Raw genomic sequence first — 18,730 nt, 5'->3', positions numbered from 1 at the left:
TGAGGTGTGACAGCAGGAAGACACGGACGTGGTGCAAAGGGAACGGAGCACTGCTGGAGTTTAATAATTCACCAGCCGGGAGGCTGGAACTTGATCCCAGGATGTAACCGGACTCTGGAGAGAGAGGAATCCTGCAACAGCCAGCACGGGCATGTGACCGCCTCCTTCAATTATTGATCGCTGCTCAGCACCCGGCTCCCCCTGCCCTGGCACCCGCAGAGCCAGCCACCTGCCAGAAGGACACCTTCCAGCCTCCGGCCGCTTGGAGGAGGCTCGCTCAGCCTCCCCGTGCTAACGCAGCATCCTCGGGTCCCTCACGCGCGGGCACCACACACAGGAGATCCCTGTTGGCTTTGTGGTCACCGTCAGCAAATGGCAGGGGAGGCAGAACGTAAGAAAAGCTCAAAATAGGTTTCGCCTCTTCCCTGCCCACTGTTCCTCCCCGTTCCTGAGTCTTCCTCCCACTCCCGGTCCCACCGAGGCTCCCTAATGACTGGCACAAGCTTGTGCCCGAAGCCTCCTGTCCTCCCTGCCTGCGTGGAGGCCGAGCACAGCAGCGCTGTGAAAAGCCCTATGCAGGTGGGGCAGGCTTATAAAAAGAGGGGGAGAGCCCAAGCTGGGGTTGAAAAGCAGGAGAGAGATTGTGTTCTCTCTATCCCAAGATGTGTGGCTGTTTTTCCCCAGGAAGGTAAAGCTTTTCCATTAGGAAAAACAAAACCTTTACTCCATCCTAACAAACCCTTTAGAACCAGCGATCTCCTTTGTAAAACTGAAGATCAGAAGGCAAATAGGCAATTTTTAGCCCTATTCGGGACTCGGCACCCACACCCCTGCCAGCAGCATCCCCTGGGTAGCAATGGGCACCAAAACCAACAAGCTTGCAGCAGTTACCTCGTGCAGGAACCACCCATCCCCAGTCAGTTGTAGCCTGAGGGATTTCAGTGTTAATAGCCTCCAAAAGCACCCTCATGTGGGAGCTGCCCCAAAACCTCCGCACAGGCTGCAGCTGGTAAGCCCAAGGTGTAATGCTGTGCTCTGTAGGACAGCCAGCACGCTCACACCACACACATGGCTTCAGAGACAGGCCATTCACCTCTCCAGCCCATGCACAGGGAATAGTTGTGTGTCCCCAGGAGCCCCACTTGTCATTTTCTCACTGTGAGAAATTCAGCCTGCAAGCTCAGCCCCGCTTCGGGACGTTGCAGGACGCAGAGGCACAAGACAAACATGGACCACATCACAACAGAACCAAATTTTAGCCTCTCTTTATTTCAAGTCATGTTAGTTTTTGTTCATAACGGCAGTCCATCCACTCAGAAGCAAATGATTAGGAGTTCAGTTTTGCAGGTTACTTCTCAGAACTTCCAACGGATACATACGTCATTTATAAATATGCAACATTTGCTACAGAAACATTTAGTACAGAAGTCACAATGGGATTTCCAGCAGTAAAAATGGTCAATCCAAATTGTCACAGGGTCAGTTGCTTTGGTGGGACCTGAGCTCAGGTTCAATTGCACACTAATGTAGAGAAAATCCCTCTACTGTTATCCCTCATCTTGAGCTTGCCATGAGACAAGACGGGTTTTCACACCTCAGCCCTCGAGCAGACTGTCACATCAAATCAGGGGACACAAAACAGCCCCTGGGGGGTCTGCTCCCACCAGAGGTGCTGCCAGAACCTCAGTCATCTCTGAAGGGAAAAGGGGAGGGCATTACAGATGGCAACTGGTTGAGGAAGGGTTCCCCCTTCTCCCAGTGCCAGTCACAGTATTTTCCATCTCTCTACTGCAGAAGGTTGCAGAGTTTCCGCCTCCCTCCGAGCCAGGAGTGTTGAGCGAAGGATCCCTTTCCCCACCCTATACACTCAGAACCACCTTGGTCCAAGCAGGGAAAGCAATCCTTGAACTTTTATCTGGCATTGGCCCGTTCTGCGATGCAGGAAGGTGCACGGTGCTTTGTCACTGGGGGTGCTGCACAGACAGGAGCCGGGCTCCAGCTGCTCCAGCTCAAGGTAGGTGGGGGCTCTGGCTCCTGGAGAGGGCCGTAAGGTCAGAGAGCAGGGCAGCAAAACCAAGCACAGTAGTGGAGATCGGGCTGTAGTACAATAACTGTCAGTATTTCATAGCTGTCCCAGAATATGTGTATGTGCACTGTTGTCCATTAAATACGATTATTTTCTAATTAGCAGTAATAGTAGTCCCTCCCCCCACCTCAACGTGTTTGGGCAAACCCGAGCCCTTTCGGCATCTGCTGCTCCTTGCCACCGGGATGCAGGAGGGACACCTCCAGGCCAGTCATCGGCAAAGATCCCGCACCAGCCGCTCGAACTGCTCCCGCTGCTGGTAGATGTACAGCTGGGTGTCCCAGAGGGCGTTCACCAGCACCGTGTCATTCACCTCGTCCAGCATCACATCCGTGTGCAGCTGAGGGCTGAGCCTGCGGACACCGAGATATTATCACCAGCGGGGCACAGACATGAAGGCAACAAGGCAGCGAGTATCCCCAGCACAAGAATCACAGCAGAACCTGGCTCCTGCTTCCTGGGGCGTTCTTTTCCCCTTATCTGGGAAAACTGCAGGCTGGAGGCCTTTCCCCCCAACTTTCAAAGCCCAGCTGCAAGCTTTGCTGAGCCACAGTTCAGCTACTGCTGCATTTAAGACACGAGTCTCAAAACGCACGGTGCAGCGCTCCGAGGTGGAATAGGGCAGGATGAGATCCGCATCCTCAAAGGACCCTGTTTAACATCCTCCAAACCCCAATAACTGACCCCAGATGAGCTGTGCTCAGCGCATCCATGAGCTACAGCATCCTCTGTTATATTACGGAGGCCTGAGGAAGGGGGCAGGGGAACGGGTCTAGGCTGGCACAGCCCTGGAGGGGACGTGATTTGGGATGACACATGCCCCAGCCAGATCTGGAGGCTAAAAACGGGTCCGTGCAGGGAGCAGAAAGGAAGCTCTTACCGGAAATACGGGATATCCGTCATCTCACACCAGGCCCTGGCACGATCCACAGCTGGGCCATCTGCCTCAGTGCACTGCGGGAGAAACAGGCCCGCAGTTAGGGCAGGACTGACATGCTGCCCATCCCCTGCCTGCAAGAGGCTTCCCTGGCACCAAGCTCCACAGCACAAGCCACGGAGGGAAAGGGAAAACCAGGAGCAAGCGCATCCTGGATGGCAAAGATCACCAACAAGAGTGGAGTGGCTTTTTTTTTTCTTCTCCAAATACACGAACAGCCTTGGGACACAAGGAATTGCACCCTACAGACCCTCGTATCACAGCACAGAGCGAATTCCCATAAGAAACCCCCCAGGATGCTCTGAATCACAGCCTCTTTGGGACTTCATCTCTTATCAATTTCTATTCCGCAGCCCGGTACCAGCAGAGCCTGTGATTACTGCAGGCCTTCTGTGCTGTCCTGGGACAACTGAAAGAAAAGATAGCGGAGGCAGAGGGGCCTCCCCAGGTATTTCCAGGCTCTAGGAAGCTAAAAAGAGATAAAGCCACATTATCAAGATTACAGTCAGAACCTCAATTCTGATCCTTCCAGCTTTCATTCATCTGGAATGTATTCATGCATAGTATCTAATGAGCTTCCTTCTGAAGCATGCAAAATCATACGCCTATCGCACAATCCTAACCACAGCTCTGAACTGCTGCTTCTTATTAGTAAAACTCCCACTTTTCAAGCACTTGCTAATTGCTCTAGTGGGGATAATAAAGCTTTTCTTAAGAAAAATGACTCGCTGTCTTGCTGAAGCATAATTTTTGGTCTACATTGCTCAGATGATAATCCATGCTCCCTGGAAGGATTCCAGTTCCACAAACTCACACCTGCAAATGTTCCTAGGAGTCACTGACCACCGTCCTGACCTTAGCTCCTTTCAGCTGCAAGAACTGCACCTCTCTTGGCACTCGAAACACCAAACAGGCAGACAGGGATTCAGACCTGCTGTGCTCGCACAATTTTTAATTTACCCCTTACCCCCATTCCTTGAATCGGCCGTGGTTGGAGAGATTCCAAAGAAAATTCACTTTTCTTCCAAAAGGAAGAAGCTGAAGACTGGAAACCTCTGCTCCCCCTCTGAAAGCAACCCCAAGGCTCTTCCCCTCCTCCCAGTACTCACACAATCCACCACCATCTTGCCGAGCTCTCTGGCCCCAAACATGGTCTTTGCCAGCTCCCAGGGGTTGGAGGGGCGGAAGACATCCACAGAGCTCACCGGGACCTGTGGAGGCTTCCCGGTCCCTAGGGAGACCACCAGCCCCAATTTTCTTACTTTCTGCCTCTGACCCTGCGGACAAAAAAAAAGATTTATTTGCAAGAACCCACAATTAAGGTGAAGTATGCCCTTGGACACTTCAAACCCATGGGATTCCCAGAGAGATGAGTCCTGGGACCAGCTGGCTGTGAAACAGTCCAGCTCTTTCAGTCATTTAGGGAATAAACCTTCCCTCTCCACTGCAGGGAGAGGTAGCTGCCAGTAGTTAGTCATCCTTCCGAGCAACTGGCCACACCGCAGAAGGCATTCACTCTTCAGCCTTGAAGAGTGCCCTACCATTGTCTTCTTCATTTTGGGGGGGGGGAACAGGAAAAGCCCCCGCAGAGCTGTGTCACAGCCCACAAAACTATCAACTGAATCATCCTTGCTCAAAGAGCAAGGGTAGGCAAAAACTGCCTCTGATTCCAGCCTCCCCATCTCACACCCTTGTCAGAGGGGGTATTTCACCTCTCAGCCAGCATTCCCAACACACAACCCCCTCCATAAACTTGCTTCAAGGGTGCTGCGATGCTAACTTGTTTTTCTTCCACTAGAGAATCATCCATTCCCAGTCTCTCCTCCTCTTCAGGGGAGGCTCAGTGGAGGAAACCAAGTCCCAGCCACCCGTCAGGGCCAGGATTTCCCTCACCTTCTTGATCAGAGACTTGTTGTACTCATGGATCTCCGCCATGGCATCGAGGGTCGGGTTGTTTGCTAGCAGCCCGCCGTCCAAAAAGCGCCCTATGGGCCGGAAATAGGTGGGAGCCGCACCGCTGCAGCGAGCAGCACGCCATACCAGCTGGTCTGCAGGGAGACAGAGGAGCAGACGTGCCTCTTTCAGCAGCTTTCCTTCGTGCAAGGAGCATCCCCTCTTCGCGAGGGACAGCTGGTGCTGGGACACCCCCATTTTCAGAACAACGGGAGGAGAAACAGGAATTTTCCTGTGTCTGAGAGTTGCCCCCCAGCGCCATCATCCACCTGGACCTGCCGCGTGCCCACATTTACCTTCTGGCCGAGTGAGTGGTTTGAAAGACGCGGTCGTCTTATATTCAGTGGAGACTTTTGTCTCTGGTACGGGGTAATTCCGGAAGAGGTGGAGCTCAGCTGGCTGCCGGTCACACAACGTCCCTGTCACAATAACTCTGGGGGAAAGGACAAGACAGTTAAGGGTAAAATGGAAAAAAACCACATGCTTATGGCTTCCATAGTCTACCCATCACAGGATCTCCAGATCTGCTCAAAGGAGATGCCAAACATACTCCACGTGGCATCTAAGAGCATTCCCAAGAGAGCCACCAGCACAGCCCCAAGCAGGACTTACTTGGGTTTTTGGACATCTGTCATTTTGGTGTTTTCCCCAAATTCCTTCTTCAAGAACTCATCCAGGGGCTCCGACTCGTAGGGCCGAGAGCCCCGGAACACCATGTCCTTCATGCGGAAGTACAGGCAGCGCATGTAGTCCATGGACTTCCCTGAGGCAGCATCAGGAGGAGCACGGGGAAGGAGGGAGGGCAGGCAGAACAAACAGCACATCAGAGCGTGGACTTTCCAGGAGCAGAGGGTGGTGGGAGGCATCACCCCCAACCCCACCCCCTTCCCAGGCTGCCCGTCCCTGCTTGGACATCAACAGCACAACTGGGAAGGGTTAAAGAGGAAAGGCAAAGCTGGAGCTGAGTTTCCCACTGCTAGTAAGTGCTGATCGCCTTGCTGTAAAACCACTTTGGGGAGAGTGGGAAGAACAGAACGTTTTACTCTGCCACCATGCACCTCCCCAAAATCCAGACCAACTGATGTGAGAAGCAAGAGCGAAAACAGGTCTGGGTTTTCCTTCGCTGACGGACACACCTTCCCTCCGCAGGTAGGGACGACAAATCTCAGGCAGGACTCCCAGAGAGGCAGCTCCCATCCCACATCCCTTCCACCCAGAAGAGCGCTTGGCCCCACAGGAGTGAGAACGAGCCCGTTATTTGCCTCACCGTGTACAATAGCCAAGGCCAAGATGCCCCCGGTGCTGGTCCCTGCGATCCAGTCGAAAATCTCCCGAATGGGACGCCCCGCGGCCTTTTCAATCGCCAGGAGGAGCTGGATGAGCACCAGGCCCCGGATGCCCCCTCCATCCAGACACAGGAGGCGGTCGTAACTGGAGAGAGACAGACACAGCTCACAGGAACGGTGGCACAGCTTACAGATCTTAACACCTGGCCCTGGGGATGGGAAACCAGGCCAGGAACACTGCTGTGGACAAGGTAATGACCAAACAAAGAAATAAAATAAGACCATCCTGTCTCTTCCTCAAGATGACGTTCACCTTCAATTTGCACACAAGTCTGGGCAGAAGCTATTCCTCACTTACCTTCTTCCACCCTCCCTGGGGGAGTCCATGACATCCGGTGTCTTCAAGAACTGTCCAAGCGTCGCAGAAGCATACAAAAGGTCCCCAAACCCTAGAGGGCCATGAATATGCAAGAAGAAGAAAAACAAAGAATGAGAGACCAATCTGCTACCTGAGCCCTCTGACGAGTGCCTCAGAGGTATCAGTCAACCAAATCATACTTAATCGATTAGAAAGCCTTTAATTATTCTTCCTACTTCCTCTCTGTCCCCAAAAAACCCGGCCAGGGTACCCAAACTTCCCACCCCCATGGTAAATGACTTCCACCACAGTAACGCAGAGAACATCCAACGCCCTTCCCAGTCAAAGCTCCCTGCAGGAGACACAAGCCGTCTTACCCGTAACCACCAGGTACCCCCCAAAATAAACCCCACACCGAAGAGGAGAAACCCCGTTCTCCAGAGCAGGCAGCTGGAGGTATGCTGGCAAAGACGAAGGATTTGTAGAAGCAGACGTTGAGCACCACGGGTGAGAGAGGAGTTGGAGCCTAGCAGCGTGCCCACTACGCAGCTGACTGCAAGCCATGAGATAAAACCTAAATCTACTCCTGCGAGGTAACCTAAGCAGGAGAGGTCTGGGGACAGGACGGCTCGTCATTACCCCTCGGCTGATGTAAACCCAGGGCACCAATCCAGCCTAGGTGAGAAGGCAGCCTGTGAAACCAAAAGAAGAACACGGGGAAGAGAGGTTAAATACTGCTGCCAGCACCCAGGCTGGAAGGTAGCTGTGGACGATGGAGAACACGGCGAGGAGTTTCTTCGAGAGCCAGAGTCCGTGCTGGAAAAGGGCCTTGCTCTGTCAGTGTAAGAGAGCTGAAACTCGGTGGGACACCGTCACAAGGCCGTGGTGAGAAGTCCTGAGGTCTCCAGCCAGTGGGACTTGTGGTGGCACACACTCGAGAACCCGAGGGGGGTTGTCCTCTAGCCCCAGAGGAAGGCCTTTGCAACGGAAACCACCATTTCCAGATGGAAAGTGGACCACAAGCAGCTGTCATCTCCCTGCATGCCCTCGCCACGGTGTCAGAGCCTCCCTCCACGCCAGCTCACCCACTGCCTGCTCTGTAACCCTCCCTGCTGCCTCTGCCCAAGCTCTGCAGCTCCCCAGAGGGTGAAAGCTTGACTTACTCAGACTGGGCAGTACAGAGCACAAGCTATGACACAACCACACGTCCTGAGTTTGGCTCTTCCTATGGATAATAAAAACCCTGTACCCAGGGTCACTTATCCTTGGCCTCCTCCCTTCCCTCTCCCAACTAGTGGCCCCCGCGATCTGAACAAGTGACACTTCAATATCCTTACGCCCACTGGGACGTCCTTAAGACAAACCAGCAAGTGCCTCCCCTTCTGTGTGTGACCCAGTAGATAAACTGCATGTAAGCAAGCAAGTCCTACACCTCTTCCAGAAGGGTGAGGGAAACAGCCTTCCCTTTCCTCCATACAGAGCTGCCTTGTGTCAGGTCTATAAAACACGAGTTTAGAGTGCGAGAGTTTAGAGTACACACACAGGGAAAGCGGAGAAAAGAGCCTGGGTCCAGCTGAACGAGGACAGAGTGGCCAGAAGGCGAGAGCTAGGAGACAGCCCCCAGAGCACGGGCTGTCCGAAGAACAGGTCTGAAGCTAGGAAAGAGGAAAGCGAGGGAGGGCCAGGGAAGGCTTTACCTAAGCTGTTGAAGCTGCTCCGCGGGGAAGATGGGCCTTCCAGGAAGAAGGAGGCGTCAGATGGTGGCAGGCTTTGGGAGTCGGGATTGGGTGGGTGGCAGCGCTGTGTCCCTACAGTTTGCAGCAGGTCTAAGAGCACTTTCCGGTTCGCACCTTAGGTGACGCAGGGGGAGTCACAGATCAGAAAGAGAATCAGTGCACGCACACACCTGGGGGGGGGGGGGGGGTCTGCAAAATTCACAGCAGCCACGACCCGCACAAAACCTCTGGGATAACCCAGGGAAAGAGGAAAGCACGTCCTGAATCGGCCTTATCACCGGGCAGCAGGACCTGTGCACAGCAGGCGTGGCCAGCGCCATGCAGCTTGAAGGGTTTGTGCCACGCACGCTTCTTGCTGCGGAAGAACAGCCCGTGCCTGCTTATGCCTGGGCAGCTCAGTCAGATTCCCATCCCGCTGTGAGTCTGCAGTGCCCAGCACCACGGGTCGAGGAGGGGGAGTGCGTGCCAGCTTTTCCTCTTGCTTCTCTGTCTCACAGAGGAGAAATTCACCACGGGCTATTAACACAAAGCCTATGCCACTAGCTTAGCAAGTGCCGGTCCTGTGAGCAACTAGAAGCTGGGAAAGCATTTTGGAGAAGCATTGCCTATGCTTGGCGTGTTTTCACCTCTCCAAGACACAACAAAGGGACACAGGATGCCAGTTTCTGGTGCTGCCTCACCTTTGCTGCTCCTCGCTGCCAACAACCCCGGTGTCTCCCCGAAATCATTGGGGATCTCCACATCTCCTCCAAACACAACAATTGCTTTGATCATATCCAGGTGGTCATGCTAGGAGGCAAGGGAAAGCTCAGTCAAAAGCCATGCTCCCCTCAGCTACATCTCTCAGTCCCTCCCTCCCCTTTCCATGAGCCAAAGCACCCACGAGGATTGCTCCATAAAAGACAACAGTCAGCATTTCAAAAGGGTCTGCCCTTGCCTCAGCCCTTCACGAATATCCTCTCCCCTCCCCGGCAGCCTCTGCAAAAAAAAATCTCACCTTCATGGCCAGATGCAGCGGCGTGTTGCCATCCTGACCCCTGGCGTTGGTGTTGGCCCCGTGTGTCAGCAGCACCATGGCGCAGTCAAAGCGGCCCCTCTCGACTGCAATGTGCAGGGCCATGTCGGCTGTGCGGCTGGCCACATTCACCTCGGAGCCGTACTTCAGCAGCAGCTGCGTCATCTGTGCCCACGCATGCACGTGCCAGGTCAAGGGAAGAGAAAACAGTCGTGAGGACAACTGCCTGAGCGCTCACATAAGCCAGGTCTCACGGGCAAGCGCAGCAGGTGGAGAGGAGCAAGCCTTCGCCTGGTCACGGCAGGAGCCAGCTGCATTGTCCCAGGCACTGGAGACACGGCTTCTCTGCCTTCTACCTCAGAATTATCTGATGGTTTCACAATCTGGCTACAGCTTCTGGATGTTTTGGGTCTTACAAGCAAGCGTAACAACTGGCTGGTGGCAATGGAGACACACAGTTCCTACTCAGGCCAGAATCCCTGCAGACTGGAGGGAAGGAGCTTGCTTTTTCTCATCTTCTCCTCCTTGTAAGACAAAGATTTATTCTGCTCCAAACCTCCTCAGGGCACTTCTGAGAGGGATGTGATACTGCAGGAGGGAAAATGGTCCTTCCATTGAAATGTCCTCTGCTTAAAATGAGCCCCTTACAGGTGCTCCAGCATATCACACCACTGATCTGGATACCTCTGGATACAGAAGGACTGTAACCTACGTACCACGGCCCTGTGCCTACCTCACACTCCCCTCACAGTTTAATGCACCAGTCTGCCTCCTCTCATTAAGCTGGCAGATAACGAGAAGAGAGCTCCCCCCAGGGGTAACTGTGCTTCAGTGACAGTGGTGTAGTTTCACAAGAAAAAGGGAAAAGGGACAAGCTGGCAGTTTCACAACACGGGATGAATTACTGGGACAAGCATGCCAGTTTCGGGTGTTGGTTTCGGTGTGGTTTTTGTTTTTTTTTTTGTATCTCAAGGCTCCACTGCTCCCCGCAGCAAACAGCGCCGGTCAGCAGAGAGCGAAGAGAATCAAACAGCTTCAATCAGCTCAACAGCAGGGCTGTCTTGCGGGCTGCTTGCTGGGCTCTGACACTGCCAGGGCTCTGCACAAACACTCAGCGGCAGGAGGAATGAACCAGCTGCTGAGGTGCTGGGTGGCAGCAGGGGCTCCGGCCATGGGTTGGCTCTATTTACCTCCGCCTTCTTCGCCCAGTGCAGCGGGGTGGCTTCATGGCGCGGGTCCCTGGAGCGGACCTGGCTGGCGTCCACCTCGAGGATGGCCTGGGCACACCTGGTGAAGACAATAAGATGATGAACTGAGATGCCGGACACCCATCCCAAGGTTCACATCAGCACCTGCCTCCTGCACAGAGCCTTTCAGGAAACCCTTCAGCAGCAGCTGGCTCTCCGCAGCACGTGCAAGTTCCTCAGCTGCAAAGCAGTTTTAGTTTGCTCTCCTTAGAAAGGAAGAGAGCAACAGGAAGCGTATAGGCAGCAGTGTTCAGACACAGCAGGATAATCCCTTCCCAGTTCCAAGTTGTGGAACAACACCTTGGTGCTTCTCCAACGCAGGAATATGGCATTTCTGGAAACTCTGAAGACCTGAAAGGAAATTCTCCCCTTCTCTCCTCCCTCTCCCTAGGTAAACATGGGGATAAAACTGAAATAGTTCAACACCCGCTGAAATTAAGTCTGTGTACCTGCCTCTGAGAGGGAAAAAAAAATGATCACATCTGTTGTTACTAGAATAGCATCTAGTGCCTAAAAACTCTGTCTAGGTAAACTTAAATAAACCCACTCCGAAACAATGCCAAGTAAGTAATGTAAAAAAGATTAAGCCCCACTGCAAAATAAGGACCTAAGCACGTTTTTGGCTTGTGAGTGTCCCTCTAACATTGGAGAGCAGTTTTCAAAATGCTGAAAAATCAGCTGGCAGCAGTCTTCGTTGAGGGCCCTTTCTGCAGGGCTTGGACGCTATGAAAATAAGCATTAGAAAGCACAAACAAAGAGAACCAAATTTCTCCCTGAAAAAGAGAACAGGAAGTAAATATTGCATCTCTTGATTCAGAGTGTGTTAATTAAGGGTCAGGAGTACCTTTGCCCACAGGAGACGGAAATAACTACGCTTTGGAATGAAAGCTTATTGGGATCAAAGCACCCAAAGACAGGAAGGCAGAGGTACGGCAGTTAATAAGAGTATTTAAGCATTGGTAAGTCACCTTCTCGTAGCTCATTCTGAGAAAGTGTTGCACAAACTCTTTTTTTTTTTTTTCCCTTTTCTTTTGTGCGTGCCTCCCTCATTACATCATACGAAGTAATACCTGTAGATAAATTTAGGGAAAACCTTTCTTTCTGAACACGTCTCTTTCTTCCACACCACTCTTCGGCCAGCTCAGCAATGTCCTCAGCAGAGGACAGCAGAGGACACCTACCTACTGAGCACCGTCCAGTCTTGGAGAACCCAGAGTAAGCAGACAGGGCCCCAAACGGGAGAAACAGTCTTTCTCTGGCAGCCCCAGTGGCTACTTACCCCTTGTGGGAGTACTTCAGAGCTGTGTGGATGGGGTAGCCCAGCGTCCCCACGACACCGCAGCTGGCCCGGCATTTCAGCAGCGACCGAACCATGTCTTCTTTGCCCAGCTGACAAGCGAGGTGCAGAGGGGTCAGCCCCTCGCGGCTCAGGTGGTCCAAGCCGACAGTCGGGGTTCTGCCCAGGATCTGGGAAGTGGAGGCAATAAATAATAGGAGGAGGAGGCAATAAATAAATAAAAGGCAGACAAGACATGGAAGCTCCACGGACAGGGTTCCTCACGATGCTACAGCCTGTCCTCTTCCAACAACTGAAGCACTTGTGTATTTTCTCCTCCTCAGAAGGAGGACACAGAGTCAAGATTTTTCCCATTTCTCAAGCTGCCTGCCAGCGACGCCGGGGATGCACGAGGCGCTGGGAAGGGACGTAGCCAGGATATTCCACAGCACGTGACATTGTGCTCGGCAATAAAACGGGGGGAGTTGGCTGAGGGGGGCTGCCATTGCTCAGGAACTGGCTGGGCATTGCTCAGCTGGCAGCGAGCAATTGCGTTTCGCATCACTTGCTTTCCCCCCCTTTTCTTTGTTTGTTCTTTCTTATTATACTGTCTTTTTCTCAGCCCACAAGTTTTCAAACTTTCTTTCTGTCTGATTTTCTCCCCACCCCATCCAGCTGGGGAAGGAGCAGGGAGCAAGCGAGTGGCTGTGTGATGTTTAGCTGCTTCCAGGGGTTAAACCATAGCGCCGGGTTGTTACACAAAGATGTCCCGCTGTGGAAACCCAGAAAGTCCTGGGACACACGAGAAAAGCAGGAATTTAGTTTCTTTTCTTTGGTTTAGCAAGGAATCAAAAGAGAAAGAGAAACAGAAGACTGCTAGGAACTGAAAGTATTTCTTTAACAAGCCAAGTCGCCAAAATCAGAGGAATGCAGGAAGAGGATATGGTTTTAATACAAAGGCCCAAACTGCCCTGCTCCACAGCGTGGCAAGCCCCGATCGATCGTCATCCCTCCGCCATCTCACATTAGGAAACCCCACCAGTCTGGCAGGCAGCGGGAGAGCTGTCACGAGACGTGTTGAGCAAACACGGGGGGTGCAGCTGTAGGCGAGAGCCCGTCTGGCACCCAGTGCCCTGGAGCTGACAGACCTGAGGAGCCAAGCGGAGGGCGCTCCCACACCCCCGCCGCTCTGCCCAGCACCTCCCGGCAATCGAGAACACCCCTGGCTTCAGACTGTCTCTGCCTCGAGGCTCTGATCGCTGGGTTCAAAGAGGTCGTGCAGGCTGAGGAGAGGTCAGTGCAGCTCCAAACCAGCCCTCGGTCTGCAGGAAACGCACACCTGGAGCCTAACGGCCCCTTTGGAGCACCCTACCCAGAGCTAAAGGCCCCGTTTGGAGGAGATGTCGCAGGGACAGCCAAGGGCTGAGAAAGTCAGCATTAAGGCCCGAAGCAAAGTGCCAACGAAGGACACTTTCTGAGAAAACCGCTGCTTTACAGAACCGTTCCACTGCAGAGTGGAACTTGGAGTCCGCTTATGGGAAGCTGCACCAGTCAGAGGAGGGAAGAAAGGGGCTGAAACCAGCCTCGGGTATTCACACGGTGCCGCAGCAGAGCTAGCTGCCCTTCCTCTCCCCAGGCTGCAGCCCTGGGCTCTTCTCCTCCCCCACAGCACAGACAGGACCCACTCCAGTCCCGCTCCCCCGGCTTTGAAAGCGCTCCCACCTCGATGATCTGGGGGTTGTGCCCTCGCACAGCGTAGTGGAAAACCGTCTCCCCGTTCCGGTCGGTGACGTCCACCCGCGCGCGGCACTCGAGCAGCTCCAGCAGGCAGGCCACGTCCCCCTTGCGGCACGCCAGGTGCAGCGGGGTGCAGCCATCCTCGCTGTCGGTGCTGTTCACGCAGCTGCAAGAGAGGAGAAAACGTTACAGCACGGGAAGGCTGGGAAGGAAGGACACGCATCCGCCCTGGGAGCTGATCCGGAGGCATCAAACCTCGAGGTTCATGGAAGCCTAGCCCTCGTGCCCTCACCCCAGCACGCGGTTGTGCCGAAAGGCCTCGAGAAGGCCGATCTCCACCGCGACGTGCGCGGGGGACCAGCCGGGGTGGCTGCGCAGGCAGTCGCAGAGCTGCTGGAGCTCCTCCAGCGCCAGGGGCTGGGGCGAGCTCTCGTAGAAGGGCCGCAGGTGCCCGGCGTAATGCTGGAAGCGCTGCAGGGCCTCCGCTTCGTCGTCGAGCTGGAAGAGCCTGGACGGGGGGGGAGAGAGGGGGAGAGAGGTGAGACCCCAAAACCACAGGTTACACCCCCAAACCCTCCCCACCCGCAGTCCCCGGGGCCATTTGGGGGCCCAGGGCTGGTTAGGGGCCCGGGGCCATTTTGGGGCTCAGGACCATTTGGGGGCCTGGTTCCCTTTTGGGGCCCGAAGCCCTTTTGGGGCCCAGAGCCATTCTGGGGTCCAGGGCCATTTTAGGGCCCGATTCCCTTTTGTGGCCCAGCTCCCTTTTGGGGCCCAGTTCCATTTTGGGGCCCAGGACCATTTCAGGGCCCGGTTCCCTTTTGGGGCCCTGAAGCCATTTTAGGGTCCGGCTCCCTTTTGGGGGCCCGGAGCCATTTTGGGGCCCAGCTCCCTTTTGGGGCCTGGTTCCCTTTTGGGAGCCCACTTCCATTTTAGGGCCCGGTTCCCTTTTCGGGACCCAGAGCTATTTTAGGGCCCGGAGCCATTTTGGGGCCCGGGACCATTTTGGGGCCCGGTTCCCTTTTGGGGCCCTGGAGCCATTTTGGGGGCCCGGAGCCATTTTGGGGCCCAGGACCATTTTGGGGCCCGGTGCCCTTTTGGGGCCCTGGAGCCATTTTGGGGGCCTGAGCCATTTTGGGGCTTGGTTCTCTTTCGGGGACCCGGGGCCATTTTGAGGCTCAGGACCATTTTGGGGCCCGGTGCCCTTCGGGGGCCCAGTTCCGTTTTGGGGCCCAGGACCCTTTTGGGGCCCGGTGCCCTTTCGGGGCCCGGCTCCCTTTTGGGGCCCGGCTCCCTTTAGGGGCCCGGCGCCGGGGCGTACCTCAGGGCCAGCTGCGGGCTGTGTGGGCAGAGCAGCACGCAGTCCCAGTAGCGGCCGGGCCCGGGCCCGTAGAGCCGCAGCCGGCCCTCCTCGCTGAGGAGGCAGCGGCCGGGCCCGTAGTCGGCGGCGGGCACCTCCCTGACGCGGTGCGGGTTGCCCAGCGCCTGGGCCACGCCGCTCAGGGTGCCCACCAGCCGCCCCAGGAACTGCATGGCGGCGACACCCCCGCCGCCGGCGCCGCCGGGGCGGGCCAATCGCCGCCGCCCCGCCCCGCCAACCAGCCAATGGGCTGCGCGGAGCGGGGGGGAGGAGCGAATGGGGAGGGGAGAGAAGGGCGGGGCGAGCGAGGGCGGAGGGGGAGGGGGGAGGGGGGGGGCGCGGCCGCCATCTTTGTGAAGGGCGGGGAGGGGGAAGGGGGCGGGGCCAGGCGGGCCCTCCCGGGGGCGGGGCGCGCGGGAGGGGGTGACGTCAGCGCATGACTGTGTTTTTATGAATGAAAGGAATCCGCGGGTGAGTAATCGCGGGCAGCTCGGGCCGGAGGCGCAGCGCGCCCCGCCCGCCCGCCGCGGGGACGAGCGCGGCCTCTCCCGGTAAGCGCGGGGCGCAGGGGGCCGGGGGGGGGGGGGGGGGGGTGTGGGGGGCTCGCTACCGAGGGGCCGGGGTTGGGGGGGAGGCGGCTGGGCTCGGCTCGGCGCCCTCGCGTCCCTCCCGGCCCCGCGTCTCGCCCTCCTGGGCCCCGATTGCATCAGCCTCCCCCTTCCCCTCCAGCCCCTCGCCTGGCTGCCGGACCCCTCCGGGCCCCCCCCCCCCCACCACCCCCCACCCCGGTCCTTCCTCGCTCTGCCGGCGGCGCGGGGGGGGGGTCCCGAGGCGGGGAAAGGCCGCTTGGGGCAGCCAGCGCCCTCCTCCCGTAGGGCTGGGGAAATATTCAACAATAATTAAAAAAAAAAAAAAAGAAAAAAAGAAAAGGGGACGGGCAGAGTCCGGGTGGCTTTCGGGTGCCCCCCCGTCGCTGCTGAATCACGGTGAGACGCTGTCTCGCCCGCCCCCGCGACGTGGCCGCGGCCCCCACCCTTCGCCCCCCTCGCCCCGGGGCGACCCCGCTCGTGCCCGGCCCGGCGCCTCCGCCCGGTGTCGCCCCGCGGAGCCTCCGCTTCTGCTTTCCGAGAGGTATCGGGCGGATCTCGGCCCCGGTGCCCCCCCCCAGGAGGAGGCCCGGCCTCCCCGAGGCGAGGCTGGGGCGCTCGGGGGGGTCCCCACGGCAGAGCATCCCCGCGGTGGGGCGAAGGAGGACGGGAGGCCCGCCGCTGTTGGCCTCTGTTACAGACTTTTTATTAGGGGGAGGGATGGGACGTGGGGGTTTTAAGGCTGGGCGCGGGACAGGGGGGTCGGCGTCACCCCTGGGCGCACGGCAGGCAATAACCGGCTCTTCTCTCGGCAGGGCTGGCACGGGGCGACCATGGCTGCGGACGGGCTCTCCAGCAAGGCGCTGAAGGTGAGCAGCGGGGGGGGAAGACCGGGGGGGGTCACGGGGGTGCGTTATCGGGGGTCTCACGCGGTCTGTCCCGCAGGTGAAGCGGGAGCTGGGGGAGAACACGCCGTTGCTGTCGGATGAGGAGCTGATGGGGCTGTCGGTGCGGGAGCTCAACCACCACCTGCGGGGCCTCTCCAAGGAGGAGGTGGCGCGGCTGAAGCAGCGCCGGCGGACGCTGAAGAACCGGGGCTACGCCGCCAGCTGCCGGGTGAAGCGCGTCTGCCAGAAGGAAGAGCTGCAGAAGCAGAAGATGGAGCTGGAGTGGGAGGTGGACAAGCTGGCCCGGGAGAACGCCGCCATGCGCCTGGAGCTCGACACCCTCCGCGGCAAGTACGAGGCCCTGCAGGGCTTCGCCCGCACCGTGGCCGCGCACGGGCCCCCCGCCAAGGTGGCCACCGCCAGCGTCATCACCATCGTCAAGTCCGGCACCAACCAGGCCGCCTACTCCTAGTGCCGGCCCCCCGTCCCCCCCGGCCGGGCACGGACCCCCCGGGGCGCCTTCCCCCACGGATCGACTCGAGGGTCGCCTCCCCAAGCCCTCCCTGACCTCTCCTCTGCTGGGACGTGTCCCCAAAATCCTCCCCCTCTGGTCCCCAGACCTCCTCTTGCCGGGCCAGCTCTCCTGTGTAGGGGGAGCTGCCACCACGTGTGTGCTGGGGTGGACAGGACCCCATTGGGGACCCCCGTGGAGGCAGCGGTGGCTCCCAAAACCTGGCACTACCCCATAGTGCCGTCCCCTGCCGCAGCCCCACCTCCCCGGCCGGGCACCCCTCTCCCTGGTGGGTGCATGCAGGAGGGGATGAGCCCACGCGGCTGGAGGCAGGGAAACGTCCCACGGCTCCAAGCTGGCAGGAAAATGATGTGCCCCTTTTTTTGGGGACGATGCGGGAGAGCTGAGCGCAGGGCAGGCGCTCCCAGGAGCATGTACCAGGGAGGGAAATGGGGAGAGAGAGAGTTTGGCGGCGATGGGCAGACGGAAAAAGATGGAGGGGGTCGGTATCGGCCCCACGAGACGGGATGGAGATGGCGAGGGAAGGTGGCAGGTCAGAGCGGGGAGAGAAAGTGGCTGCAGGTTGGTGCCTGGGTATGGGTGGGCAGGTGGGGAAGCGCTGGGGGAGCCCGGGGGTGATGGCGGTGGAGGGGAGGGGTCCTTCGGGCAGGGGATGTGAGGGGCTCAGCCCAGGCTGTTGCCCGCGAAGGGGAGAAGCAGCGGTGCTGTTTTCTCTGTCCCCATCACGCACATCCTTCACGCCTCTTCCTGCCCACGGGACGCTCGGCCCGGCCGGGCGTCTCTGAAACGCCGAGGCATTGGGCAGGAAGGAAGCGGAGGCAGCTGGAGCGGCGATAAAACGCTGTTTTGCTCGGCGCAGGCCAGCTCGGACAGCCACGCCAAGCCCGGCGAGCGCTCCCCTGCGCCCCATTGGCCATAAAGCACACGGAAAGGCCGTCCTGGCCTCCGGGAGCAGGAGTTGAGGCTGCGAGAATTGCAGGGAGAGGTGGAGGTGCGGGAGGTGGGGAGCCAGGGCACAGAGCATCCCTGCTCCTGGGAGCCGCCCCGCCGGCGGTCATGCCTCCCTTGGGGTTTTCCTCCAGCTTGGACACCAGCGCGGGACGACCGGCTCTTCAGAAGGCTTAAAAGCCAGAGGAGAGTTGGGTTTGATGAGCACTGGGGAGGTAGCGGGAGGCGGACGCCTCGTGTGTGGCCTCTGCCACCACCTGTGATCGCCCCTTTCTGCCCCTGCCGCGGTATCGCCACGCCAGCCGCCTCGGCTGCAGCCTCCATCCCTCCCCAAAAAGAGGTGCCTGCCGCTCACGGGGAGGGCACCGTGGTTAGAGTCCCCCCCGCCCCGACTCCTCTTGGGTTTATTTATTGCACGACCGTAAGTTATTTTCACGTCCTCTTTGCCATTCCGCCTCTCGGCACAGCCAGGATGTTGGTACAGAGCCGTACTTTATATTTTATATATGCAAATCACATTTTATCTTATACTTATATAGAGCAAAAAAAAATACTTATTTATTTTCTGACTTACAGTATGTGTCCTACCCGACTCCTCTGTATTTTGTAGACTTTACAAATAAAGCAAGTTTGTTGTTTTTTGTTTTTTTTTTTCCAAAGCGAGTGTGTTTGGTCATTCTTAAACCACGGGCTAGAGCTGTGGCTCTGCGATCTTTAGCTTTGCTAAAGGACACGTTCAAGAAACTATGCCCCAAAAAGACTTGGGATGGGGCACAGCTCATGACTTC

The 18,730-nt window shown here is 57.2% G+C and overlaps 2 protein-coding genes across 3 annotated transcripts; one reads left to right on the top strand and one right to left on the bottom strand.

The window, feature by feature from the left end:
• Window positions 1-1,249: 1,249 nt before the first annotated feature.
• PLA2G6 (phospholipase A2 group VI) lies at window positions 1,250-15,210 on the bottom strand. 2 transcript variants are annotated; one of them, XM_035551947.1, is made up of 16 exons: window positions 14,950-15,210; window positions 13,924-14,139; window positions 13,617-13,797; window positions 11,898-12,085; window positions 10,562-10,658; window positions 9,354-9,536; window positions 9,037-9,145; window positions 8,318-8,470; window positions 6,621-6,711; window positions 6,244-6,407; window positions 5,589-5,739; window positions 5,273-5,409; window positions 4,917-5,071; window positions 4,133-4,300; window positions 2,967-3,040; window positions 1,250-2,439 (listed from the first exon to the last, which is right to left on the bottom strand). In XM_035551947.1, exons 1-16 carry the CDS (start codon window positions 15,159-15,161, stop codon window positions 2,298-2,300), a joined length of 2,421 nt encoding a protein of 806 aa, XP_035407840.1. In that variant the 5' UTR covers window positions 15,162-15,210; the 3' UTR covers window positions 1,250-2,297. The 2 variants fall into 2 exon arrangements, with proteins under 2 accessions (XP_035407840.1, XP_035407841.1); XM_035551948.2 differs by lacking the exon at window positions 8,318-8,470.
• A 203-nt stretch (window positions 15,211-15,413) lies between these two features.
• MAFF (MAF bZIP transcription factor F) lies at window positions 15,414-18,601 on the top strand. The gene is made up of 3 exons (XM_035551999.1): window positions 15,414-15,539; window positions 16,391-16,444; window positions 16,521-18,601. The coding sequence occupies exons 2-3, from the start codon at window positions 16,409-16,411 to the stop codon at window positions 16,932-16,934; spliced, it is 450 nt and encodes a 149-aa protein (XP_035407892.1). The 5' UTR covers window positions 15,414-15,539; window positions 16,391-16,408; the 3' UTR covers window positions 16,935-18,601.
• The last annotated feature ends 129 nt before the right edge of the window (window positions 18,602-18,730 follow it).

The sequence above is a fragment of the Cygnus atratus genome, chromosome 1 (assembly GCF_013377495.2).
Source record: "Cygnus atratus isolate AKBS03 ecotype Queensland, Australia chromosome 1, CAtr_DNAZoo_HiC_assembly, whole genome shotgun sequence".
Taxonomy (NCBI): Eukaryota; Metazoa; Chordata; class Aves; order Anseriformes; family Anatidae; genus Cygnus; species Cygnus atratus.
The sequence above is the reverse complement of the archived record's forward strand: the minus strand, read 5'-3'. Positions and strand labels throughout refer to the sequence as shown.

Excerpts from the sequence above, each read along its gene's own strand:
- PLA2G6 (XM_035551947.1), bottom strand. The coding sequence starts at position 15,161 with ATGCAGTTCCTGGGGCGGCTGGTGGGCACCCTGAGCGGCGTGGCCCAG. Across the intron at positions 5,072-5,272 it reads ACCACTCACTCGGCCAGAAG|ACCAGCTGGTATGGCGTGCT; the intron begins GTAAATGTGGGC and ends GTCTCCCTGCAG. Across the intron at positions 4,301-4,916 it reads ACAAGTCTCTGATCAAGAAG|GGTCAGAGGCAGAAAGTAAG; the intron begins GTGAGGGAAATC and ends TTTTGTCCGCAG.
- MAFF (XM_035551999.1), top strand. The coding sequence starts at position 16,409 with ATGGCTGCGGACGGGCTCTCCAGCAAGGCGCTGAAG. Across the intron at positions 16,445-16,520 it reads TCTCCAGCAAGGCGCTGAAG|GTGAAGCGGGAGCTGGGGGA; the intron begins GTGAGCAGCGGG and ends TCTGTCCCGCAG.